The sequence below is a fragment of the Maniola jurtina genome, chromosome 15 (genome assembly GCF_905333055.1).
Source record: "Maniola jurtina chromosome 15, ilManJurt1.1, whole genome shotgun sequence".
Classification (NCBI taxonomy): domain Eukaryota; kingdom Metazoa; phylum Arthropoda; class Insecta; order Lepidoptera; family Nymphalidae; genus Maniola; species Maniola jurtina.
In genome coordinates this window covers 4,100,171-4,121,198 of record NC_060043.1, presented here as the reverse complement: position 1 = coordinate 4,121,198, position 21,028 = coordinate 4,100,171, and the positions used below count along the sequence as shown (strand labels likewise).

The 21,028-nt window shown below is 36.8% G+C and overlaps 2 protein-coding genes across 4 annotated transcripts in view; both read right to left on the bottom strand.

Annotated features, from left to right (window-relative positions):
• Nucleotides 1–433: 433 nt before the first annotated feature.
• LOC123872371 (glutathione hydrolase 1 proenzyme-like) overlaps nt 434–21,028 on the bottom strand; it is a 34,111-nt gene continuing 13,516 nt past the window's right edge. For all 3 annotated transcript variants that reach the window (XM_045916599.1, XM_045916598.1, XM_045916597.1), the window contains 9 exons: nt 20,301–20,522; nt 11,205–11,425; nt 8,940–9,129; nt 7,522–7,725; nt 3,890–4,139; nt 3,336–3,526; nt 2,019–2,259; nt 1,422–1,535; nt 434–705 (listed from right to left, as the gene is read on the bottom strand). In XM_045916599.1, the coding sequence (XP_045772555.1) occupies nt 556–705; nt 1,422–1,535; nt 2,019–2,259; nt 3,336–3,526; nt 3,890–4,139; nt 7,522–7,725; nt 8,940–9,129; nt 11,205–11,425; nt 20,301–20,522 (1,783 nt within the window). In that variant the 3' untranslated portion in view covers nt 434–555. The remainder of the gene's footprint in view (nt 706–1,421; nt 1,536–2,018; nt 2,260–3,335; nt 3,527–3,889; nt 4,140–7,521; nt 7,726–8,939; nt 9,130–11,204; nt 11,426–20,300; nt 20,523–21,028) is intronic.
• LOC123872385 (nuclear protein 1) lies at nt 15,387–15,773 on the bottom strand. The gene has a single exon (XM_045916622.1). It carries the CDS (start codon nt 15,657–15,659, stop codon nt 15,456–15,458), a length of 204 nt encoding a protein of 67 aa, XP_045772578.1. The 5' UTR covers nt 15,660–15,773; the 3' UTR covers nt 15,387–15,455.

Below are 21,028 nucleotides of genomic sequence, written 5' to 3'. Positions count from 1 at the left end.
AATAAGCTGTCTGTCTGTATAAGTCTGAAGTTTATAGTTGCATAAATTACTAGGTACCTAAGTATAGTATTTGAACAGATAAACATGATAGATTGCAAGTCCATGGCCTATCAATGGTTTTCATTATTTTTCTTTACGAGGAAACAGGGACGACTTTCCCAATTTCTCATTCAGTTGAATTAGATAAAACATATTCGATTTTCAACATTGTCATTTTCAACATATAATAGCCTCAATAGCTCAACCGGTAAAGGAGTGGACTGAAAAACCGAAAGGTCGACGGTTCAAACCCCGCCCGTTGCACTATTGTCGTACCTACTCCTAGCACAAGCCTGAAGCTTAATTGGAGAGGAAAGGTGAATATTATTAGTCATTTAACATGGCTAATATTCTTTTTTAACAAAAAAAATCTCTAAAACTGAAGAGATTCTAATTGCTGGCAGTCTTTGTTCTACAACTATGCCCCCCTGTCAATGACATTCAAGTGCCAAAAGATCCTTGTCATACTGTATTTCAAAACGCAGTGCAGTGGCTACATCCAGTAGTAGGGTAGTTTTAATCCATGCCAGCTACATCGCCACCTTTCCTGAAGTCAGCGTTTGCGTAGATCGCAGTTTTGTTCCGATAGAGGGCGCAAATGATGGATCCCCTGCCACGGTACCGCTCCATGCCGTGTCCTTTTGCACGTAGACCTTGCACTACGTCCTAAAACATCATGATGTAATAATAAAGCTATCATTATTAGGTAAGTTCTAGATATCAGATAGGTAGTCCAAAGCAATAATAAATAAACCTTGTTTAGCGATTGTTTAGTTAAATAATGGTATGTCTTCTTCTTTTGAACGTTCAATAATTACTGATGACAGAAAGAGAGAAATCGGCCTGTAACTATTCACTCGCTAAACAATGTTTATTATTACGGCCTTATGTGTTTAAGACGTTGGCCTCCGTTGTGTTCGGCGTTCGATCCCGGACACGCGCTTAGAACTATTCGTAGTAATGTACGCTAGAAGTTAAGTATTATATTTGCTTTAACGGTGAAGAAAAACATCTTGAGGAAAACTCCATGCCTGAGAGTTCTGCATAAAGTTCTCAAAGGTGTGTGTGAAGTCTTCAGCGTGGTAGACTATGACTAAACCATTCTAATTCTGAGAGGAGACCAGTGCTCAGTAGTGAGCCGGCGCGGCGATAGGTTAATGGTGATGATCACTTGCTTTAACGGTAAAGGAAAATATCGTGAAGCCTCATAAGATTTTGCATGCTTGAGAGTTTTTCATAATGTTTTCAGAAATGTGTGAAATCTGCCAATCTCCTCATGGCCAGGCCTTTTTTTTCAGGACCACTTTTGACCTACGTAATTTATCTTATACTATAAGAGCATTGCTTCTCATAGCGGTGTAAACTGCAAATCAGAAACTCACCTCAGTTATTCCAAATTCATATTGTGCGTTCATAGGGAATATCTGGTGGTGTATGCGGGCTTCATCCACAGCCTGCTTGATCGTCTGACCGAACCATAATTTGCGCATTGTTACCTGGTGAGAGAGATGTTTTCTAAATTAAACTTTGTTTTCAATTGTTCTTTCCTTTTGTTTTCAATTTTCCTCGGGGAAAATATAAATCCTCCTTTTTCCCCTCTACCGTGGAAATCTTGAAACATCCGGCATTATTTCATGTCTCGAGTCATGTCATTATAAAGGGAATTTCTGTGAAAAATTTAGCTTTCTAGATCCAAGGATTTGGTAAGTCAGTGGAGTAGGTTACTGGTTAGTAAAAAAAACCTAGCACAGTCAGTTTAACGTGCGTCCCGAGGAACGGAGGAAAGGAAAAGCCAAATTCAGGGGTCAAACCTTAGTCCTAGCAGAACGTGCCTATCCACGATGATGCTGGGGCTCATTGAGGACAGCGGTCTCTTGCCTGGCGGAACGAAGATCACTAAAGGCCTTATTGAGACACAGGGAGCGAGAGTGAAGGAGAAAGAGAGAGTGAAGAAGAAAGAAGAGAGAGATTAAACTCACCAGAGCAATAGCCGTCACAATCTTAGTCCCACCAGAAGCGCCAATGACAAGCTTCGCGTTGGTGTGCCTATCCACGATGATGCTGGGGCTCATTGAGGACAGCGGCCTCTTGCCTGGCGCGATGAAGTTCGCTTCAGAGGGCTTCACGCCGAAGTAGTTCGCGAAGCCGGGCGATGAGAAGTCGTCCATTACGTTGTTCATGACTATACCCGTGTTGAGGGTGGTGAAGCCTGCTCCAAAGCTGTGGATTTTAAAGTTATTTTTTTTTAAATAAAAAATAGCGAGCAAACGAGCAGGCGGGTCACCTGGTGTTAAGTGATTACCGACGCCCATGAACATTTGCAGCACCAGAGGTACCGCCGATGCGTTGCCGGCCTTGCAGAAAATTGTTGGTCCGTCCCTTGAATAACCCTAGAATGTTGCTAGAGGACGTCTTTTAGTACCCAACTACGGCGAAGCCCAAAAAGGATTATGTGTCTGACCTGTATATATTATGTCCGTTCGTAACCACACAACGGCTCAACCAATTTTGATAAAAGATACGTCATTAAATCCGTCTTGACTTGATGGCGCGAGTGTCACTGGGTAGTTACGTAAAATTCTTAATAAATCAAAATTTTACGCGCTTGTGCGGGTCGAAAAAGATGCAGTGCAAACCGCAGTCGTTTTTTTGAAAACTTTTTAAATCACGTACCTACTTCTTCGATTCAATAACCAATCGAATATATTATACTTAATTTCAGCAACTTAATTTGACCATCTGTTATGGTGCTCGAATGATGGTTCTGAATGGATCTTTACTAACATGGGTAGGTACTAGGTATAGTTAATACTTTAGCGCCATCTTGTGTAGAGAGGCGGAAACCCAAATCTTTTAGTAAGATTTAATTAAAATTGAATAAAGTCTAAATCCCAAGATCGCCCAAGAAAGAACTGGCTGAACTGACCTGAGAGCCAATAGACTCAATAAATCGGATGCTCAAGACCGGGCAAAGTGGGCAAGCAAAACGTAGGAAAGACCCCAACTACGTAGAGACAACGTCGAAGAAAAAGTCGGGTATAAAATTTAACTTATTATTATTAGTTATTTAATTAACTAAGAATACCGAAAAGGCATCCATTACATTGTACCTACCTAATTAAAGTAAGCCTTTGATGATTTCATGATCTCGTCTGAGTTTGACTTTAAAATATGGAAAACTACATCATCATCATCCTGATCTCTCAGAATGAGAAGGGGTTAGGCCATAGTCTGCCACGCTGGCCCAGTGCGGATTGGCAGACTTCACACACCTTTGAGAGCATGAAACTACTTACTAAAAGTTAATAGAGCTGGTCATGGACACCGCGTCGCCGTTATCAGCGATGACCGAGATGTGAGCGGTTCCTGAATCCGCCTTGTTGTACTCCTTAGCGCCGTAGTAACTGGTGTCGTTGCTGGTTGTGGTGTCGTTGATCCTCAGTCTGATCTCTACGCCGTGTTCTGGCGCTGTTATGTTTTTGAGGAACTGAAATATGAAACACTAATTTTCAGGAATTATTTCAAAGCATTTCATTCACATTGATTGTATTTTCAACAAACGCGAATCGCTGAAGTGGGTTTTGCAGCTAGCTACTTAAATTGAATTGGGTAGTAGGTATCTAATTTATGTCTTTTACATTGCGACTTATGTAATAATATAAGTATACTGCACCAGAAGTAAAGAAACCTTTATTTATTTATGTGTTCTAAATCTTCTATTTTGTTGGTAATCTAGAATAACCATAGTTGACGTGGCAGATCAAAACTACGGTAGCTTGCTTGGAGGCGGGGGTTTGTGGACGAGACGATCTTTCTGTTTCTCATCCTTTGTGGAAATTCTTCTACTTACCTCATTCAAATCCAAGAAATCGACATCTCCCAACTTGGTCCTTGCTGCGTAGGCATACTTGAAGGCTTCTAACGTCCTGTGATAGGTCAGTATGGTGTTATCCGTGCCGTTGATGCTGTCCGCTGTGAAGTTGTACCCGCTGAGGGTGTTCAGGATGTTGACGAGGATAGCGCCGCTGCTTGGAGGCGGAGGTGTGTAGAGGATATCGCCGTTGCTGAGAGGAACTGCTATTGGATCTGTGATTTTCGGTCTGGAAGGAAATATGTGCATTTGATTGAATAATACTAAGATAGATTCTATAGGATTCATGGGGTTATTCAAGGGGCGGACCAACAAATTCTTGAAGGGCTGGCCACGCATCGGCAGTACTTCTGGTGCTGCAGATGTTCATGGGAGGCGGTAATCACTTAGCACCAGGTGACTTGCCTGCTCGTTTGTTCGCTATTTTTTATTTTATCAAAAAGGTAGCAATGTCAGGCTGTTACTCTCAAAGATATGTTTTACGAAGATTCATCAGACTAGACATAATATAACTTAGCTCATCAAGAAAGGAGCTAAGGTTGCGGTAGATGTACATAATCCCATTTAGTATCTACACAATATAATTAATAAGTACCCTACGTAGGGTCTCTGACCCGTATTTATAATCAACTCTATTTTTACATTCTCAACTCTTAGTAGATATGTATAAAGTTATGACTTGTATATAGGTTGATTCTTGTGCCATGAATTTATTTTAAATTAATCGTAACTTTAACCTGTTCGTAACTTTTTTAGCGTTTAAACTATCGTGAGAGATTTCCATTATAAAGTAGGTACGTGAATACAGTCGGATTCTTCTATATTACTCGTTACTTTATCTAGACTCAGTTTATAATTTTGCCGTTCGCGTTCTTGCAGCTGCCATTTGACCTCTGCGACCGTTAGTATGAACCCATATTTATACCTGTATACAGGTTCCTACAGAGGTTCGACGAAGCCGTCTAAACATAGCGATTGTGCAGTAAGGGTGGGACGAGGGAGCGACCCGAGACGACCCCAGTAATTCTGGGACCTCTATAATATTGAAGGATCGGTCCTCGTAATCGTTATCTACCTCGAGAACAAAGGCGTCGGACTACTGTCTCTCCTTATACTGTGTCTATAGCCTGTAGGTATAGCGTAGCAGACAGGTGTATAAATTGTTTCTCCAAAGGTCAATGCAGACGATCTAAATATACTTATCCATTAGTTGCAGTATTACTAAGTTTAATACTGTCTGTACTCAGATGACTATAAGTTACCTACCTCTGGTTCCGTATATTATCGTCCCGGATATATTCTTATCGAGTCAGAAAATCGCGGAATGTTTTTATAGTTGACATTTGAGTACATTTAGCAAGCTTCTAGCTTGATGTATCATCAATAATTAATTAATAGGTACCGATAATATTCCCCAAACGACACGGCATATTTTTAAGGCGTAGATAATAGTTTAGGTAGTATAAGTATTGTGGTACAATGTTAAACAAATATTTCATCATAATATCGATATTTCTGCTTCGAGAATAAACACCTCTAAATGTAAATTACTCATACTTAGCTATTGTTTTCTTTTTCTACTAATTGCTCAGCTGTCATTAATTTAGCCTTCATTATTCATAAATTTTTCATTGAAAACATTATCTGAGAATGTGGAACAATATTTATAAGTGAGTCATCGAAAAATAATGAATTTCCCTATCTACCTGTATTCAATTTCAAAGCATTGGATTGGTCTGCATATTTTTTACCCGACTACGGCAAAGCCGAAAGGAAGGGTTATGATTTAATTTACTATACGGTATTTGTCTATCTTTGAACTACAGCTATTTAAATTATTATGAACGTGTTTTCAATAAGCAAAGATAAAAATTGTCTAAGTAATTATAACTGTTGCGGATTACGATCTATATCCAATCGTTTTCAACAAATATAATTAACTTTTGTTATCAAACATGAACATGGTTTAAGGCACGTCTAGGATTTTATTTTTCTACCAGGGTAAGCAGTGCTTATGCCTTAAACGTCATTGTACCTATAGCTATCTACCTAGTTAAGTTTCTATATTGTGACAAGTTTGTTTCCCTCCTGCTTCATACTCGCCTCCCAGTAGGAGGACCCATCACCCATAGGATTTGACTTCAATGGGAGCTATGGTGATCATAATTAGCATAATTACTGAAACTTGCCTATTCTCTACTTTCCTAGATACATTTAAAGAGTACCTACTTACCTAGTTTATAAGTCTTGAGAAGTTATTGCTGATACCTATTCAAAAATGCCTTCAAGCGTTAATTTTAAGGAAAATTAGTTGGATGAGAAAAGGAGTATTCAGATATTCATGTTTAATTGAATTTAAATATTGAAAATATTTAAATAGACATGTTGCCTATTTAAATATCCTCTAACAATATTTGTTATGTAAGTATATTGGAGGTAGGAAAACACTAGGTAATGAATTAAATGGAGTTAGGTATTCACTTAATCCCAGGATAAAAAAAAATACCTAGGCACTTATGTACTTTCGTTAGAATTAAACAAGGACGTGAACCTAAATACGAAATATTTCATTTTTATTACCAAGATTATAGGCAATTCCAAATTATTTATGACAAAGGGGAAAGTTCGTAAACAAAACTATTTATCATATTGAGTTGACCTTAACGTCCCATGAGCAAAAATATTGTAAATATGATTTTCAATTTCAATCAATTTATTGCACGCTAGGGTAGTAGGGTATAAGTATCTACCTACTTATTATAAAGACAATCAAATCGAAAGAGAAAAGAGAGGAATTATTATTATTGTAGTCTGTTCGAATACGTTAAAAACTAGTGATAAACTTCGCAAATACCTACTTCTTATGTATTTATAAATAAATTCTGATAGCAATGTTTTGAAGTTAAATTAGATAAGACATCGAAATTTGTTTACAAAACAAAATTATCAAACGCATAAAAGTAATAATATTATTAGTTCAGTCGGACATTAATACTTTGTTGCCAATAAGTTTAATGCAAGTCATTAATTACATACCTATACCTTCATTTCCTATTTACTGGTAAGTAGGTTAGTAGTTCGTACTTAGATAGGTAAGTAGGTATAGGTAAGTAGGTATATAAATCTTTGCGGTCCGAAATCACCCTTCCCAAGCAAAATTCCCGGATATTTTTTCAATTTTCTATTCAGAAAACGCAATCAACATTTTTTACCCGACTACGGCAAAGCCGAAAGGAAGGGTTATGATTTTAGCAGTCTATGTATGTATGTATTTATTTTACAAATTCGTAGCAATTATAACATTTGAAGCACTAACTATATTTAAGTAGGGTACTAGCGTCTCCAATATTTAACGTATTGCAATCAAGTGGTAATTGCGACCTCTAGCCCGCTTGACCGATGACCTGAAGAAGGTAGCGGGGAGCGGGTGGATGAGGAAGGCGGAGGACCGTGTTTGGTGACGCGCTCTTGGAAAGGCTTATGTCCAGCAGTGGACGTTTACAGGCTGATGGAATGGAATGGAATCATATGGGTTGCAATTAACCCTTTAACATCATCATGAAATCTACCATACCATCATAATAATTGCACCTAGAATTTCTACAACTTACTGGTAGTTCCTAAGGTCTTCAGCCGTGATGATGCTGCCGACTCGGTCGAGGTCCTCCAAGAAGTCAATGGCAAGAGTTCCGTTGTAAAGCTCGTCTCCTCCCTTCTCGGCGATGATTCTGAGCGTGTTGCATAAAGCCTCCGAGGGTTTGACCAGCGTGCCCGGCCTATGGAACTTGTCCTTTGAAGAGTTGTAGTACATCTTCCTGTAAGTTATAAATTGATTAAACAGCGAAAGATTTATTCGCGAAAAGAATTTTACGAGCTAAGATTGCGGTAGGTGTACCTAATACCATTTAGTATGGGCTACACAATATAAAGTACTTAAGCTATTTAATCAGTACCTATGTAGGTTCTCCGACTTCTGACGGAGGAGGCGAGAAACATCGCGTCTTAGAAGCTGCTGCTTTTATGACGGTAATCAGTAATGGTCGGGAACTGTAGATATGGTCGATCACAATAGATGGGTTTCGTTCAATGTGACATAGAGTCTGGAAAGCCCTGTACAGCTGCCAACGTCGAGAAGTAGAAGAAACATAACAGCATTCTGTACGCTCTATAATGGCGTAATGAAAATACCGTGTTGGACGATGCATTATACCTACTCTACCACACGCGTCTCAATTTGATTGTAATTCCGTAACGGTCACTTTAAATCGGCCAATCACGGAAGCGCCGAATTTGTTACGGAGAAATATATAATCATAGAAGTATATCTTATCAATTTATATGCATAGAACATACCTACAACTCAAATCATGCGACGATTTTTTATGGAACGCTTACGTTTGGTCACGCCGCACGCGACAAAGCAAGTTAGGTACCTACTACAAGGTTTTCCTTTATCATTTCCTGATAAAACCGGCTTTAAGTTTAAAAATGTGCTAGTTTTGAAAACAAAGCGTTTTCGTATTTTATAATGAGAATCGGCAATTCATAGAGATTATTATACGCCTAGAATTTAGAGGACGATGAGACGAATTAAGTTTGAGTCCAAATATATTTCTGATGGAAAATATTGCCGGTCACCCTGAAGCCAGTGTTATGTAAACAAAGTCATAAAGTTCTGTAATGTGTTTTACAACTTTAACAGTTTACGTTATTTATTCTACTATCACCTCCATACAATTTTTTAATATCCAGTTTAAATGATTAATAAGACCTATTAAATCAAATCAATACATAAAAAGAAAAATCGTGACTCACTCACTAACTTGACTCATTAGCACCCAACCTAGAAAGTAGAAATTTTGCACAGAATATTATGATCACTTTAGTGGCTGGATTTTTCGAATATCCCACGGAAACTAACCCACGGCGATCGATAGTCTAGGCTAAAATTAATAGTTCCTGTACTTCATACTCTTAGGTATAATAATGAAGTTACCTTGAAAAATAGTTAAGATCGACTGAAAATTACCTTAAATGAGGATCGTTTTTGACATACGGATTGAGTTCCAAGCCATCGTGCAAGGCTTTGGACATAGTGAAACCGTATTTGCAGAAATCTAGCGTGGGTTTCACGAGGCTTTCCCAGGGCAGCTTGCCCCAGCGTTTGTGGGCAGCCCACATACCCCGCAGTTCACCAGGCACACCCACGGAGAGAGGACCTGGTAAACAAATCAAGAATGATATTCATTTTCATATCACTATCTTACCTTAGACCAAAAATTTTTATCACTAGGTATACGGCATACCTAGTTGTTGCTCGCGACTTCATCCTGGATTTTTTTGCTGTTCTCCCACTGGATAATTATTGAATCTCGCACTTTAGTAAAATAATAGAGCTACGAGTGTAAATTAAAAATTTATAATACCCCCGACAAGTGAAGGTTACAGTAACTAGAAAAGAGCTGATAACTTTCAAACGGCTGAACCGATTATCTTGGATGATAGCTAAGAACACTCTCGATCAAGCCACCTTTCAAACAAAAACAAAACTAAATTAAAATCGGTTCATTCGTTTAGGCGCTACGATACCACAGACAGATACACACGTCAAACTTATAACACCCCTCTTTTTGGGTCGGGGGTTAAAAATAGGTAAGTTTAGGCATATGATACCTACTCGAAACGATGATATTAATCCATACGTCAGCGAACACACCCACTCGTAAATTCAACACATACTTATCATTCGCCATTTTGGATTATGAGTGACGTCATATTTTTAGTCTGACACAATGAAACTAGTGCACAATACATTCGTGTATGAGAGACATAACGATTAATACATAATATAGGAAATCGAAGTTGCCAAATTGTAATGACATAAGTTAGACCTAAATAATCTTAACCTATAACACTAACTTCTAATCGATGATCTAATGATCCGTACCTCTCACCTACGAATAGGTATCTTTGTATCCTAATAATACTTAATACTTATAATATGGCTTGGTTAGATTAATTAATTTCATAACGCTTTATTTTTGTTTTTGTTCGGTTTCATTTATGATGTCACATAATATTACATAAGCTATCTATAGCGTACCAATGTGAGAACGATCAATCACTTCGCATATTAGAAACTACATGGCAACAAGCGGAATGCCTCTGATGCCGAACCAGATCGGGAGAAAGCTTTAGAGAAACGCATGAAAGTAATGCGAATTCGTAACAACAAATTCGCGAACTTTTAAAAGCACGTTAACTTAGGAAGGTATAGACATGCATCGATAATCGATATCCCAAGACTATCTTGGGATTATCTGGTACCTTAGATATTGACTGTTCTATGATAGATTTATAAAAGAAACAATAGCTATTCATTCAATTATAATAATTATTATTAAATCAACCTAAATTGCGGTCAATGGTCTGAAAAACACAGATACCTACTCGTACCTATTGTGTTAGTGCTGACTGCTAAGGTTTCACAATTGTTTTGTTTTAAAACCTATCAAACATGCCTAGGTAAGACTCCTAGAAATATGCTAGATAATTAATTAGTAATACTAGGTAGGTACCTACTTTATTGTTTTAATTTAAATAGGTTGGTGGATATTATCTATAATATAATATAATAAATATACTTATAAGTTATACCTATATGAGCCACCATGTACGTCAGGCACGTTCTAAAAAATATAATTATGAATAGGTAATCATAATGTCACGTATTAAATAAAAGTTAAATAACCAACTCACGAAACATTGTTGTCCATAATAATTTTATTCAATTAATCGGTTGATGATCTGTGTTTTGGGACCTTCATATTGTCATATCAATGTCTTGGTCAAATCAGCCATATTGGATTTGCCATGACGTCATAAAATAGGTGCGTCACGATCGATGACGACGAATCTGATGCACCCACAAACTAAGTATTATGAAGTTACAAACGTACACACAAAGTATAGATGAATAGGTAGTGGATAGGTAGTGTACACTGCGAAACTCATAATCATAAACCATCCCATCACACTTTACATCACATCACACTAATATTATAAAGGCGAAAGTTCGTGTGTATGTATGTGTAAATGTGTATGTTTGTTACTCCTTCACGCAAAAACTACTGAACGGATTTGGCTGAAATTTAGAACGGAGATAGGCCTATACATAGGCTCCTTTTTATCCCGAAAAATCAAAGAATTCCCACGGGATTTTTAAAAAATCGTATCCACGCGAACGAAGTCGCGGGCATCAGCTAGTAGTCGAATAAGAACAGTAGCTGCCTACCTTTAGATGCTTTATCGAAGTTCCCATTGAACATGTCCTTCGAAGCAGCAGCTGGTGCCTTCTCCCTAGCTATCACAGTGTAGGCTTTCTCCTCCTCCTTGATGTAGACCGTCATGAAGAACCCTCCGCCGAGCCCCATGCTCTGCTGGTTGTGGAGGCCGTTGCAGAACATGGCGGCGATCGTCGCGTCCACCGCCGACCCATTTATTGAGAGAATGTGTCTGGAAAAAAAAATGTGTAATAGAAATAGCCTTAACTCATAAGAACTGACTTTATTCCATAACTATACAATGCATGATAAACTTCAACTTAAATTCTAAACTACTAACTTCTTGAAAACATAATTCCAATCTTTTCTGCTTCGTATCAATAACGACTACTTTTCTTCCTGCCATTTCCCATCTCCCTCCAATTGTCCTTTTTTTTTTTTAAATTCAACTCTAGGCAAAGGTAATGTCGCATGTATAAAACTGATACCGACCTACCTAGATAATTATCTTTATCATTTGCATGTAGGCCAACTTGTGGCTCGTATGATAATTCGATAAGCCAAGAAGAAGTGGGTACTCAGCGGTCGATTTAACCCGCTGGAGCCCCGGAGCCATGCCATGCCCAGAGCGCAATAACTAGAATTCATAGTCAAAATAGGGGCATCTTTAGGAGGCCAAAAAAATATCCAACTCCAAATATATTTGGTCAGTTTTGGACGCAGAACAGCTCTTAACTCAGAATTCTGGCTGTGGAAATAATCTTCATAACAACTGACATACACAAACGGTGTATTTTTAAATCTCAACGTCAAGGAGAGGCATCACGTGTGACGGATTTATCTCAATTCCCAACTCACGTTGCGAAACTTGTGAGCCAATTTAGTATTGTGATGTATCTATATACCTACAGTGGTAACATGGTTATAGGTAGGTACCTAAGTGTACCAAAGTGTACAAGTATCGTTAAACTTTGAATAGTCCTACAATCCTACAATTTTATTGTAAATTAAAAGTAAATATTAAGTGTAAATTAAAAATTTATAACACCCCCGACAAGTGAAGGTTACAGTAACTAGAAAAGAGCTGATAACTTTCAAACGGCTGAAACGATTTTTTTGAATTATAGCTAACAACACTCTCGATCAAGCCACCTTTCAAACAAAAAAAAACTAAATTCAAATCGGTTCATTAGTTTAGGAGCTACGATGCCACAGACAGATACACAGATACACAAGTCAAACTTATAACACCCCTGTTTTTGGGTCGGGGGTTAAAAAACATTATCCAAAGAAACTACCTACCAACGGCAACGTCTCGATATTCGATATTCCAAATAGGTACTTTGGTTTTTGTATAAAATTCATCTGCAATATAGCTATTATTATAAAACAATTTTGTTTATTTTGTACCTATTTATTTAACTACTAGCTCATCACTTTTATAATAATATAAAAAATTTTCAAAAGAAAAATAAAACCGACTTCAAAAACCAAAAACATTAAAAAGTAAAAAATAATTTTTGTTTAGCTACACATGTAATGTACCTAGGTATGAAGTCGAGCTAGCATATTAAAACAAAATTAGAAATCCAACAGTGAAGCTCGCCCGACTGCATACCTAGGTACATTACATGTGTAGCTAAACAAAATTATTTTCTACTTTTTAGTGTTTTTGGTTTTTGAAGTCGGTTTTATTTTTCTTTTGAAAATTTTTTATTTCACAATTTTTAGTGACCCCATTGTACTATAATATGCTATGCCCAGTTAAAACCCTACTGTTTACTAAGCTATTACAGTGATCGCGAGCAATTTGCATCCATTCAGGAGTTCCATTGAGGAGTTCTGTTCTCCATCTCCGAAGATATTCATCAGATCTTCACCAAATTTATATGGGACCACCTGCACAGTATACCCTTTCAAACAAAAAAAAAAATCCAAATCGGTCCAGGGGTCTTTGAGTAATCGGGGAACATACATAAAAAAAAAAAAAAATAAAAAAAAAAAAAGATCCCGACGAATTGAGAACCTCCTCCTTTTTTGGAAGTCGGTTAAAAAATGAATATCTAAGTACTTAAGTAGGTAAATTGACGCCATTTTTATTCTAAATCATATTCAGCACGAATATCATGCTTCGCCTTGAATTTTTTCCAATAATATTATGATTATTGAAAATGCTAATGTTGTAAAAGCATACTTAATTGCGAAAAATGTATTTTTAAATACCTTTGACCTAAATGGAAAAAATATAAAACCTAAACTTTGCTAGTAAAAAATCACAACCCTTCCTTCGGCTTTGCCGTAGTCGGGTAACAGAGGGATACCAAAATATTATGATAAACCGATTCTTGCTGATCCCCGAATCCGTGGTTTCTTGAGCTGTCCCTAATCCCTTACATCTAAGTATACCAAAGATAGGCATTGTTATAGGTATAGGTACCGGATGCATGTAGGGTAACCAACCGTTTTATTTATATTAAGACTTAATTTTTATTATGAACGGGATTTTAAATTTAGTTATATACATACCTACCAATAAACAGTATGTAAAATTCTTTAGGTACTAAAAGAGAGTCACCTCAATGTTACATCGTTAACTTGAAACTCTTTAAAAACAAAAACATTTAAGAAACCAAATTATGTTGTTTACAAAATAGGGTTCGCTCTCCACGCAATTCTTTCAAACAAGTCTTAAAGGTCAGTTATGTAAACGTATGATAATTTTATTGATAAATACATAGTATGTTAATAGATATTATGATATGGTTTTGTTATTGAATAAAAACAAATCTAAGCAGATAACTACACAGTAGTGAATTTTATATACCTTCAAATAAAACCGGATTCTTTCTTGAATAAGTACGATTTACATTAATCATGTACAAAAATATAGTAGGTATAATACACTTATATGTCTTTGACAAAAGTCGAAGCCTTAGCGAAGAGGATTCTTTGATGAAGTCGGTTAAAAAGTAAGCCGAAGGTGTGTACTGTAGGTTAAGTACCTACCTACCTACCTACTAATAATAATATTATGTAATATTGGTCTAAGATCTAATATAGATTTTTTTTAAATATAACGGTGTAGTTATACTTCTGCAAGTAACAGGCGTATTTCTGTAAATAGTGTATTAATAAATAATTACTTATCTTTTAGCAATAAATACTTACTTATGTTTATTTAAAAAAATACACGCGGAAACAATAAGTTGTTCCGTATGAAAATATTTACCTTTATTTCAAGAAAATGGATTTTATATAAGTTTAACCTTTTACACAAAAATATATTAGTAAAATAATGAATGGTAAATATTAGTTACTAGTAGAAAACAATAGAATACTTACTAAAAGTGTTTTAGTTTAGTTTTACGGTAGGAAATGCTTGAAAGAATAACTTAATTTGAAAAGCATATTACAAATTGAAATACAAAAAAAAAACCTGAACGAAAATCTAAATTAACTTTTGTTCAAAATCGTTATAACCATTTTAAAACTGATGATTATATAATAACAACTTAATTATACCAATACTATTTTAATGCTTAATTTGCTATGTAGGTAGATAAACTTAAACTATACTGCATTCTGATTGATTTCAGCAGGAAGAGGCTATGTATTTTGTGGTTTAACTCCGTCCCTTTGTGAATTTTTATATTGAAAAAAGGCAACAAAAGTGGAAAATGGAACTAAAATAACGGACAAGGTCACATAGCAAATAAGTCGCAGTCTGCCTCGGCTCAAGGTTGTTTTTGTGTATAAACAATGATCGAACAATCGTTGCGCGTAGGTGACTACGCGCCAGCCGATAACCTCGTAAAATGGGCATCATACAAAAACAATAAAACATTTCATCAGTTAAATTAAATATCATTTATTTACCTTAAATTAAATATTACAGTCACTTGAGTACCCGAAAAGATACAATAACGTAATAATCTACCTAGAAATTAGTAACACAGAGATAAAGGGCTTTAGAACAAGCCCGGGGAGTTATTGAGATCAGTCTTTGGAACGAGATGTTTGAAATAGATTTTCACCGGTTTGCCCCGGTGCGGTCACGAAGCGCGCTCCGCCACCTTGCTCTCCCGTTGTAGTGTCCATAGTAGAAGCTTTGCGTCAGCAAAAACCGCCTCGGCCGTTCCACTGATCTCAGCGACGAGCGACCCGTGCGTTCTTCGGGTATTCGCCATAATGTCCTCCGTTCGCTTGGCATTAAATCAACATTCCATTCACAAGCCATAGTCGTATTTTGTTCAAAAATCCATCTAACTTTTGTTTACGGCTTTTTTGTTGTTTTCCGTGTTGGCCAACTTCTTCACGATCTTTCTCGAATGGCCGGACGGGTCGAAGTGGTTAGTGTGCTCGCTCACCTCCTTCTTCGTGCGCTGCTTGCCGCCGTGGCCGGAGAAAATGTGCTTGTCGTGGTCGAAGTTGTAGTAGTCGTATTCGTCGAAGAAAGCCTCAGACATATTTATGACTAGATCTGATTAAATTCACAAAGAAAAAGTCTAGATTTATCGCGGTGACTGCTGCCACTGAAGTTTATCGTTTAGTTTTACTTAATGTTTCGCTCCACGCTCGGGACGGCGTATATATAGGCGTCGCGAGACACGTCAGTGACCGCATGCGCGTCGATAAAATTCTCGAATCATGATTGGTTGGAGCTACAGCTTCGACCCGGTTATGAAGGATGTTGTTTGTATACAAGAATTTTATTTGTGTGAGTAAGCCGGTATGGGATGCCGTTGTAAAATTGAGGAACTACTATTTACATGTGGCTGCTGTTTAATTATGTAATGGTGAAGAAACTGATTATTGTAATCAAAATAAGTTCAAAAAATGTTTGTCAACATGGTGGTACACGAGAGGACGAGTTGAAAGTCTCTGGAGGAGGCCTAAGGGGCACTCGCAGAAAAAGCTTGAATAAGATTGTTCCGAGAAATTCCTGCAGCAATGTTGCCCTACATTTTATTTTTACCTATTTATGATTTTATGATTTACAGGATTAAATTGAGGTTTTGTCAGTTTTTGCATAGAAAACTATGAGGTTTAAAACACGCGGTTATCGCTTTTTGTCGTAAGAGACAGTAATTTGTTTTTATTTCAATAATAAATTAAGTACTTATGTAGGTAATATGTAATGCGTGACCAAAGTTTTTGGATTATTTTATAAGTACGTACCTAAGTATAAAGTACTACTGATATTAAAAATGTATTTGCATTAATTTAAAGATAAGGTCTCTACAGGCAGGTCTATCACTAAAATTGTAACAATTTTATAATATAGCAACATTGATGAGAACGTGTAGATGTGTGTCGGATGTTTTAGAGATGTGTGTGTCGAAGCCTAACAAAGGTAAAAAGTTAACACAACAATAACGTGATTATTCATTCTGCATCAACCTGCATAATTATTTAAAGATTTAAAATTAAATTATTCAAATTGTTAAAAAAAATCGGATAAAGTAAGCACGACTGAATATGATAAACGTAATTGGTAGGTAGTACTTAATGTTGCTTTTCAGTAATGAATCATTTATCTGCATCCATGCACCTATGTAGGCACGGTTTATTTGAATTAACGCCATCTTGTGGGTAATACCTAAATAGGAGTTAAATACGTATAGGCTTTTATTCCTTTCTATAGAGGAAATCGAGGAAATCAGACTAATTTGTACCTCGGGAAAATAGTTTAAACGGGGAAACAGATTTTCCACAAATTAATAAAATAGGATTGTGTGTTTTGTTTGAAACAACCATGGATGTATAAATACTCAAAACAACTGCTTTAATCAAGCTTGTAGTAGGTACCTACCTATTATGATTGCTCGTTATCGAAACTCATTAGAGCCTTTTTTTATTTTTGTAATTTTTTCAGTTTGCAGGCTAATCTTTAAAAAATTTGAGCTGATTTTGATGGGAATTTCAGTCAGACAGGTAGCAAAAAATAGGTCCTACGCGGAAAATTATCGAGTAGGTAGATAACAGCTAGCCTAAGTCTATATAAATTAAAGGAAAAGTTGACTGACTGACTGACTGCCTGATCTAATCTATCAATGCACAGCTCAAACTGCTGGACGGATCGGGCTGAAAGGCATCCAGATAGTTAGCTATTATGACGTAGAAACCGTTTTGAAAGGATTTTGGAAAATTCAACCCCTAAGGGGGTAAAATAGAGGTTTGAAATTGGTGTAGTTCACGCGGACGAAGTCGCAGGCATAAGCTAGTTTGAAATAAAATGAGTCAACTTATCGCTCCGGTTTCTTTGATCTTTGATCACGCGAACTTATAAGGTAATTCGATAAACCTGTTCGCAACGAATTTTTGGTGATACGATCTACCTCGGAGCAAAAACTAAGTGCGATGTACTCCAGACAAGTAAGTACAGTTCGAATTTAATTAAACGTCTTTCTGGTTTGATTTTAAACGTCGGATCCTTCGTTATTTTCTTATAATATTATAGGTTTTGAATAGGTAGCCATAGCCACTTACTTGGTGTAGTGGATGGCTTAGAACACTTTCTCACTAGGACAACAATGGCAGCGCAACCAACAAAGTGTTTGTACAGCTCTATGGGGGAACCTACCTCACCTGGCGTCCGCATGGTTGCGCGACCAATTTTTTGCTGTGTCTGACTGAAATTTCCATCAAAATCGGTTCACGCTTTGGTTGCGCAACCAATTAGGCAACCTCATTCATCGGTTACCTAGTCAATTCGCTACTCGACAAAAATCTTGGCAACAATATTACACTTTACATACCTACTAATACACAAATATTTAGGTCTGTTCTAAATAGTTATATACAGGGTGGTCAAAAAGTCGTGGATCAAACGCAATAGGGAGATAGAGGAGGACATTTCCAGCAAAAAATATTTCTACAGCATGGCCTTATTTAAATTGCCCTAAGAGTTATGAATATTTTTGAGATTTTTAACAAAATACCAGATTCTCTTACAATTAGACTAATTTAAAAAAAATGAGATAAAAAATAATAAAACAAACGATGCTGTGTCATTACTAGATAATGTATCAGCACTACAAACCTTCTATTGAGGCTCTGGGTGCCAAATTACAAGAGCAATTAATTTTTTTCCAAAACTTTTAAAGCGTTACCAAAAATTTAATGTCACTTTAAAAGCGCACTGTGAAAAAAAAATGTACTACGGAAAAGTGACCCTGTATCAGAAAAACTTGCTGATTTAATGCCAATTTAAATGAGGTATAACACATCACTCTTTGTTTCGTAATTCTGGTATTATAATTGTTTTTTCATATCAAGGTGCAAATTTCAGTAGATTAGTTTAATTCAAAATAATTTTGAAGATTATCATGCTGCTAGTTAAACTGCTAGTTTTTTGTACGTTGGAATGCTAGAAACATCACTGTGCTTGTCACACTTAAAATTTGTGAAAAGAACAGAAACTGTTCACTACCACCACGTGCCAGAACTACCCAGAATGCCCTCTTTTCTAGGAAACAAAAGGATAAAAAAACTATGCCTCTCTTTCACATCCTTCCTTATTCCAACAATGCAAATAGAAATGATGATTAGTGTGAACGAGAGGCATAGTTTCTTTATCCTTTTGTTTCCTAGAAAAGATGAACTACTTGCAAGACGGGCGTTCTGGGTAGTTCTGGGTGGTTCTGGCACGAGGTGGTAGTGAAGAGTTTCTATTCTTTTCACAAATTTTAAGTGTGACAAGCACAGTGATGTTTCTAGCATTCCAACATACAAAAAACTAGCAGTTTAACTAGCAGCATGATAATCTTCAAAATTATTTTGAATTAAACTAATCTACTGAAATTTGCACCTTGATATGAAAAAACAATTATAATACCAGAATTACGAAACAAAGAGTAATGTGTTATACCTCATTTAAATTGGCATTAAATCAGCAAGTTTTTCTGATACAGGGTCACTTTTCCGTAGTACATTTTTTTTTCACAGTGCGCTTTTAAAGTGACATTAAATTTTTGGTAACGCTTTAAAAGTTTTGGAAAAAAATTAATTGCTCTTGTAATTTGGCACCCAGAGCCTCAATAGAAGGTTTGTAGTGCTGATACATTATCTAGTAATGACACAGCATCGTTTGTTTTATTATCTTTTATCTCATTTTTTTTAAATTAGTCTAATTGTAAGAGAATCTGGTATTTTGTTAAAAATCTCAAAAATATTCATAACTCTTAGGGCAATTTAAATAAGGCCATGCTGTAGAAATATTTTTTGCTGGAAATGACCTCCTCTATCTTCCTATTTCGTTTGATCCACGACTTTTTGACCACCCTGTATAAAGTATAAACGTTAACCTCGTTCGTAATTTCAGCGTTTTTATTGCTTTACCGGCACACACACATTACTTTATCTACGTTAACATTATCACTTATGATAATATATCAGAGGTAATAAATTAATAGTCCCTGTTTAGAAATTATTTCAGGACTGTACCACAGTAAAACAACTGTGCCTGTACCTAGGCACCTAGCTAATTATAAAGTCTTCAAGAAACAGTCAGCAAATGACCACAGGTAGATAGATATAATTTATTATTATCATCATGATTAACCCATTGCCGGCTCACTACTGAACACGGGTCTCCTCTAAAAATGAGAAAGGGTTTAACCACTGTCCACTATGCTGGCCAAGTGCGGTTTGGCTAACTTCACACACCCAATGAGAATATTATGGAGAACTCTCAGGCATGCAGGTTTCCTCACGATATTTTCTTTCACCGGTAAAGCAAGTGATATTTTATTGCTTAAAGTGCACATAACTCTGAAAAAATAGAGGTGCGTGCCCGGGATCGAACCCCCAACCTTTCAAATAAGAGACCGATGGTCATAACCACTAGGCTATCATCAGTATCATCGCTCTAGGCTTAACTTGCAAACTGTGGAATCAACTCCCATCGGCGGTGTTCCCACAAGATTACAACATGGGGTTATTCAATGGGTGGACCAACAAATTCCTGAAAGGCCGGCAACGCATCGGTCGTTCCTCTGGTGCTGCAAATGTTCATGGGCGGCGGTAATCACTTAACATCAGGTGACTCGCCTGCTCACAATTTTTTTTAATATAAAAAAAACTTGTATCGAAACAAGAAATCTTACCTTCCTATTTCTGAGCATTGAGGAGCGTCTGTGCAGACCGCCGCCCTCTTGAAGGTGTGGAGCCAAGATGGCGACGGTGGCAAAGGATACACTGGATCTGGCGGCTCGGCTAACTTCCACGCATTGTAGTCTGCTTTGCCGATCAGATACCCGCTCAAAGCCGACACCAATATCAGAATCACTAATCCTGATATTAGTAGCTTTGTCCTTAATTTGTAGGGTCTGAAACCAATAAAAATCATTTTTAGCAGACTTCAAAAAAGGAGGGTTTGTATTCGATCGCGTGTACGTATGTTCGGGATTATTTTAAAGAGCAATTATGAACCGATTTTGATGATTGTTTTCACTATCTTTATTTACAAAAAACGGCATTCCGAGCTAATTTGTGAGTTATAGTCTAGGGCTAAATTCTAAAACTGGACCCTTTCAAGTAAATAAACCTGTAAGGAATGATACTGCCATTGGCTCAATTAAAGTGCCATAAATCTGCGTTGTCGTATTAGCTTACAAATTGCGAAAAACCAAATTAAATTTAAATTTCGCGGGCAGACCCGTGGCATCCACCTTAACCGTCAAAACGATTATTAGTGATAACTGATAATTGCATCAAATGTTCATAATTCCAAAAATTAGAAGTGCGTGCCTGGGATTGAATCCCCGACCTCCTGAATAGTAGGAAGAGTCTTAACTACTAGGCTATCATGGCTTTACAAGTTATTGAAGAAAAA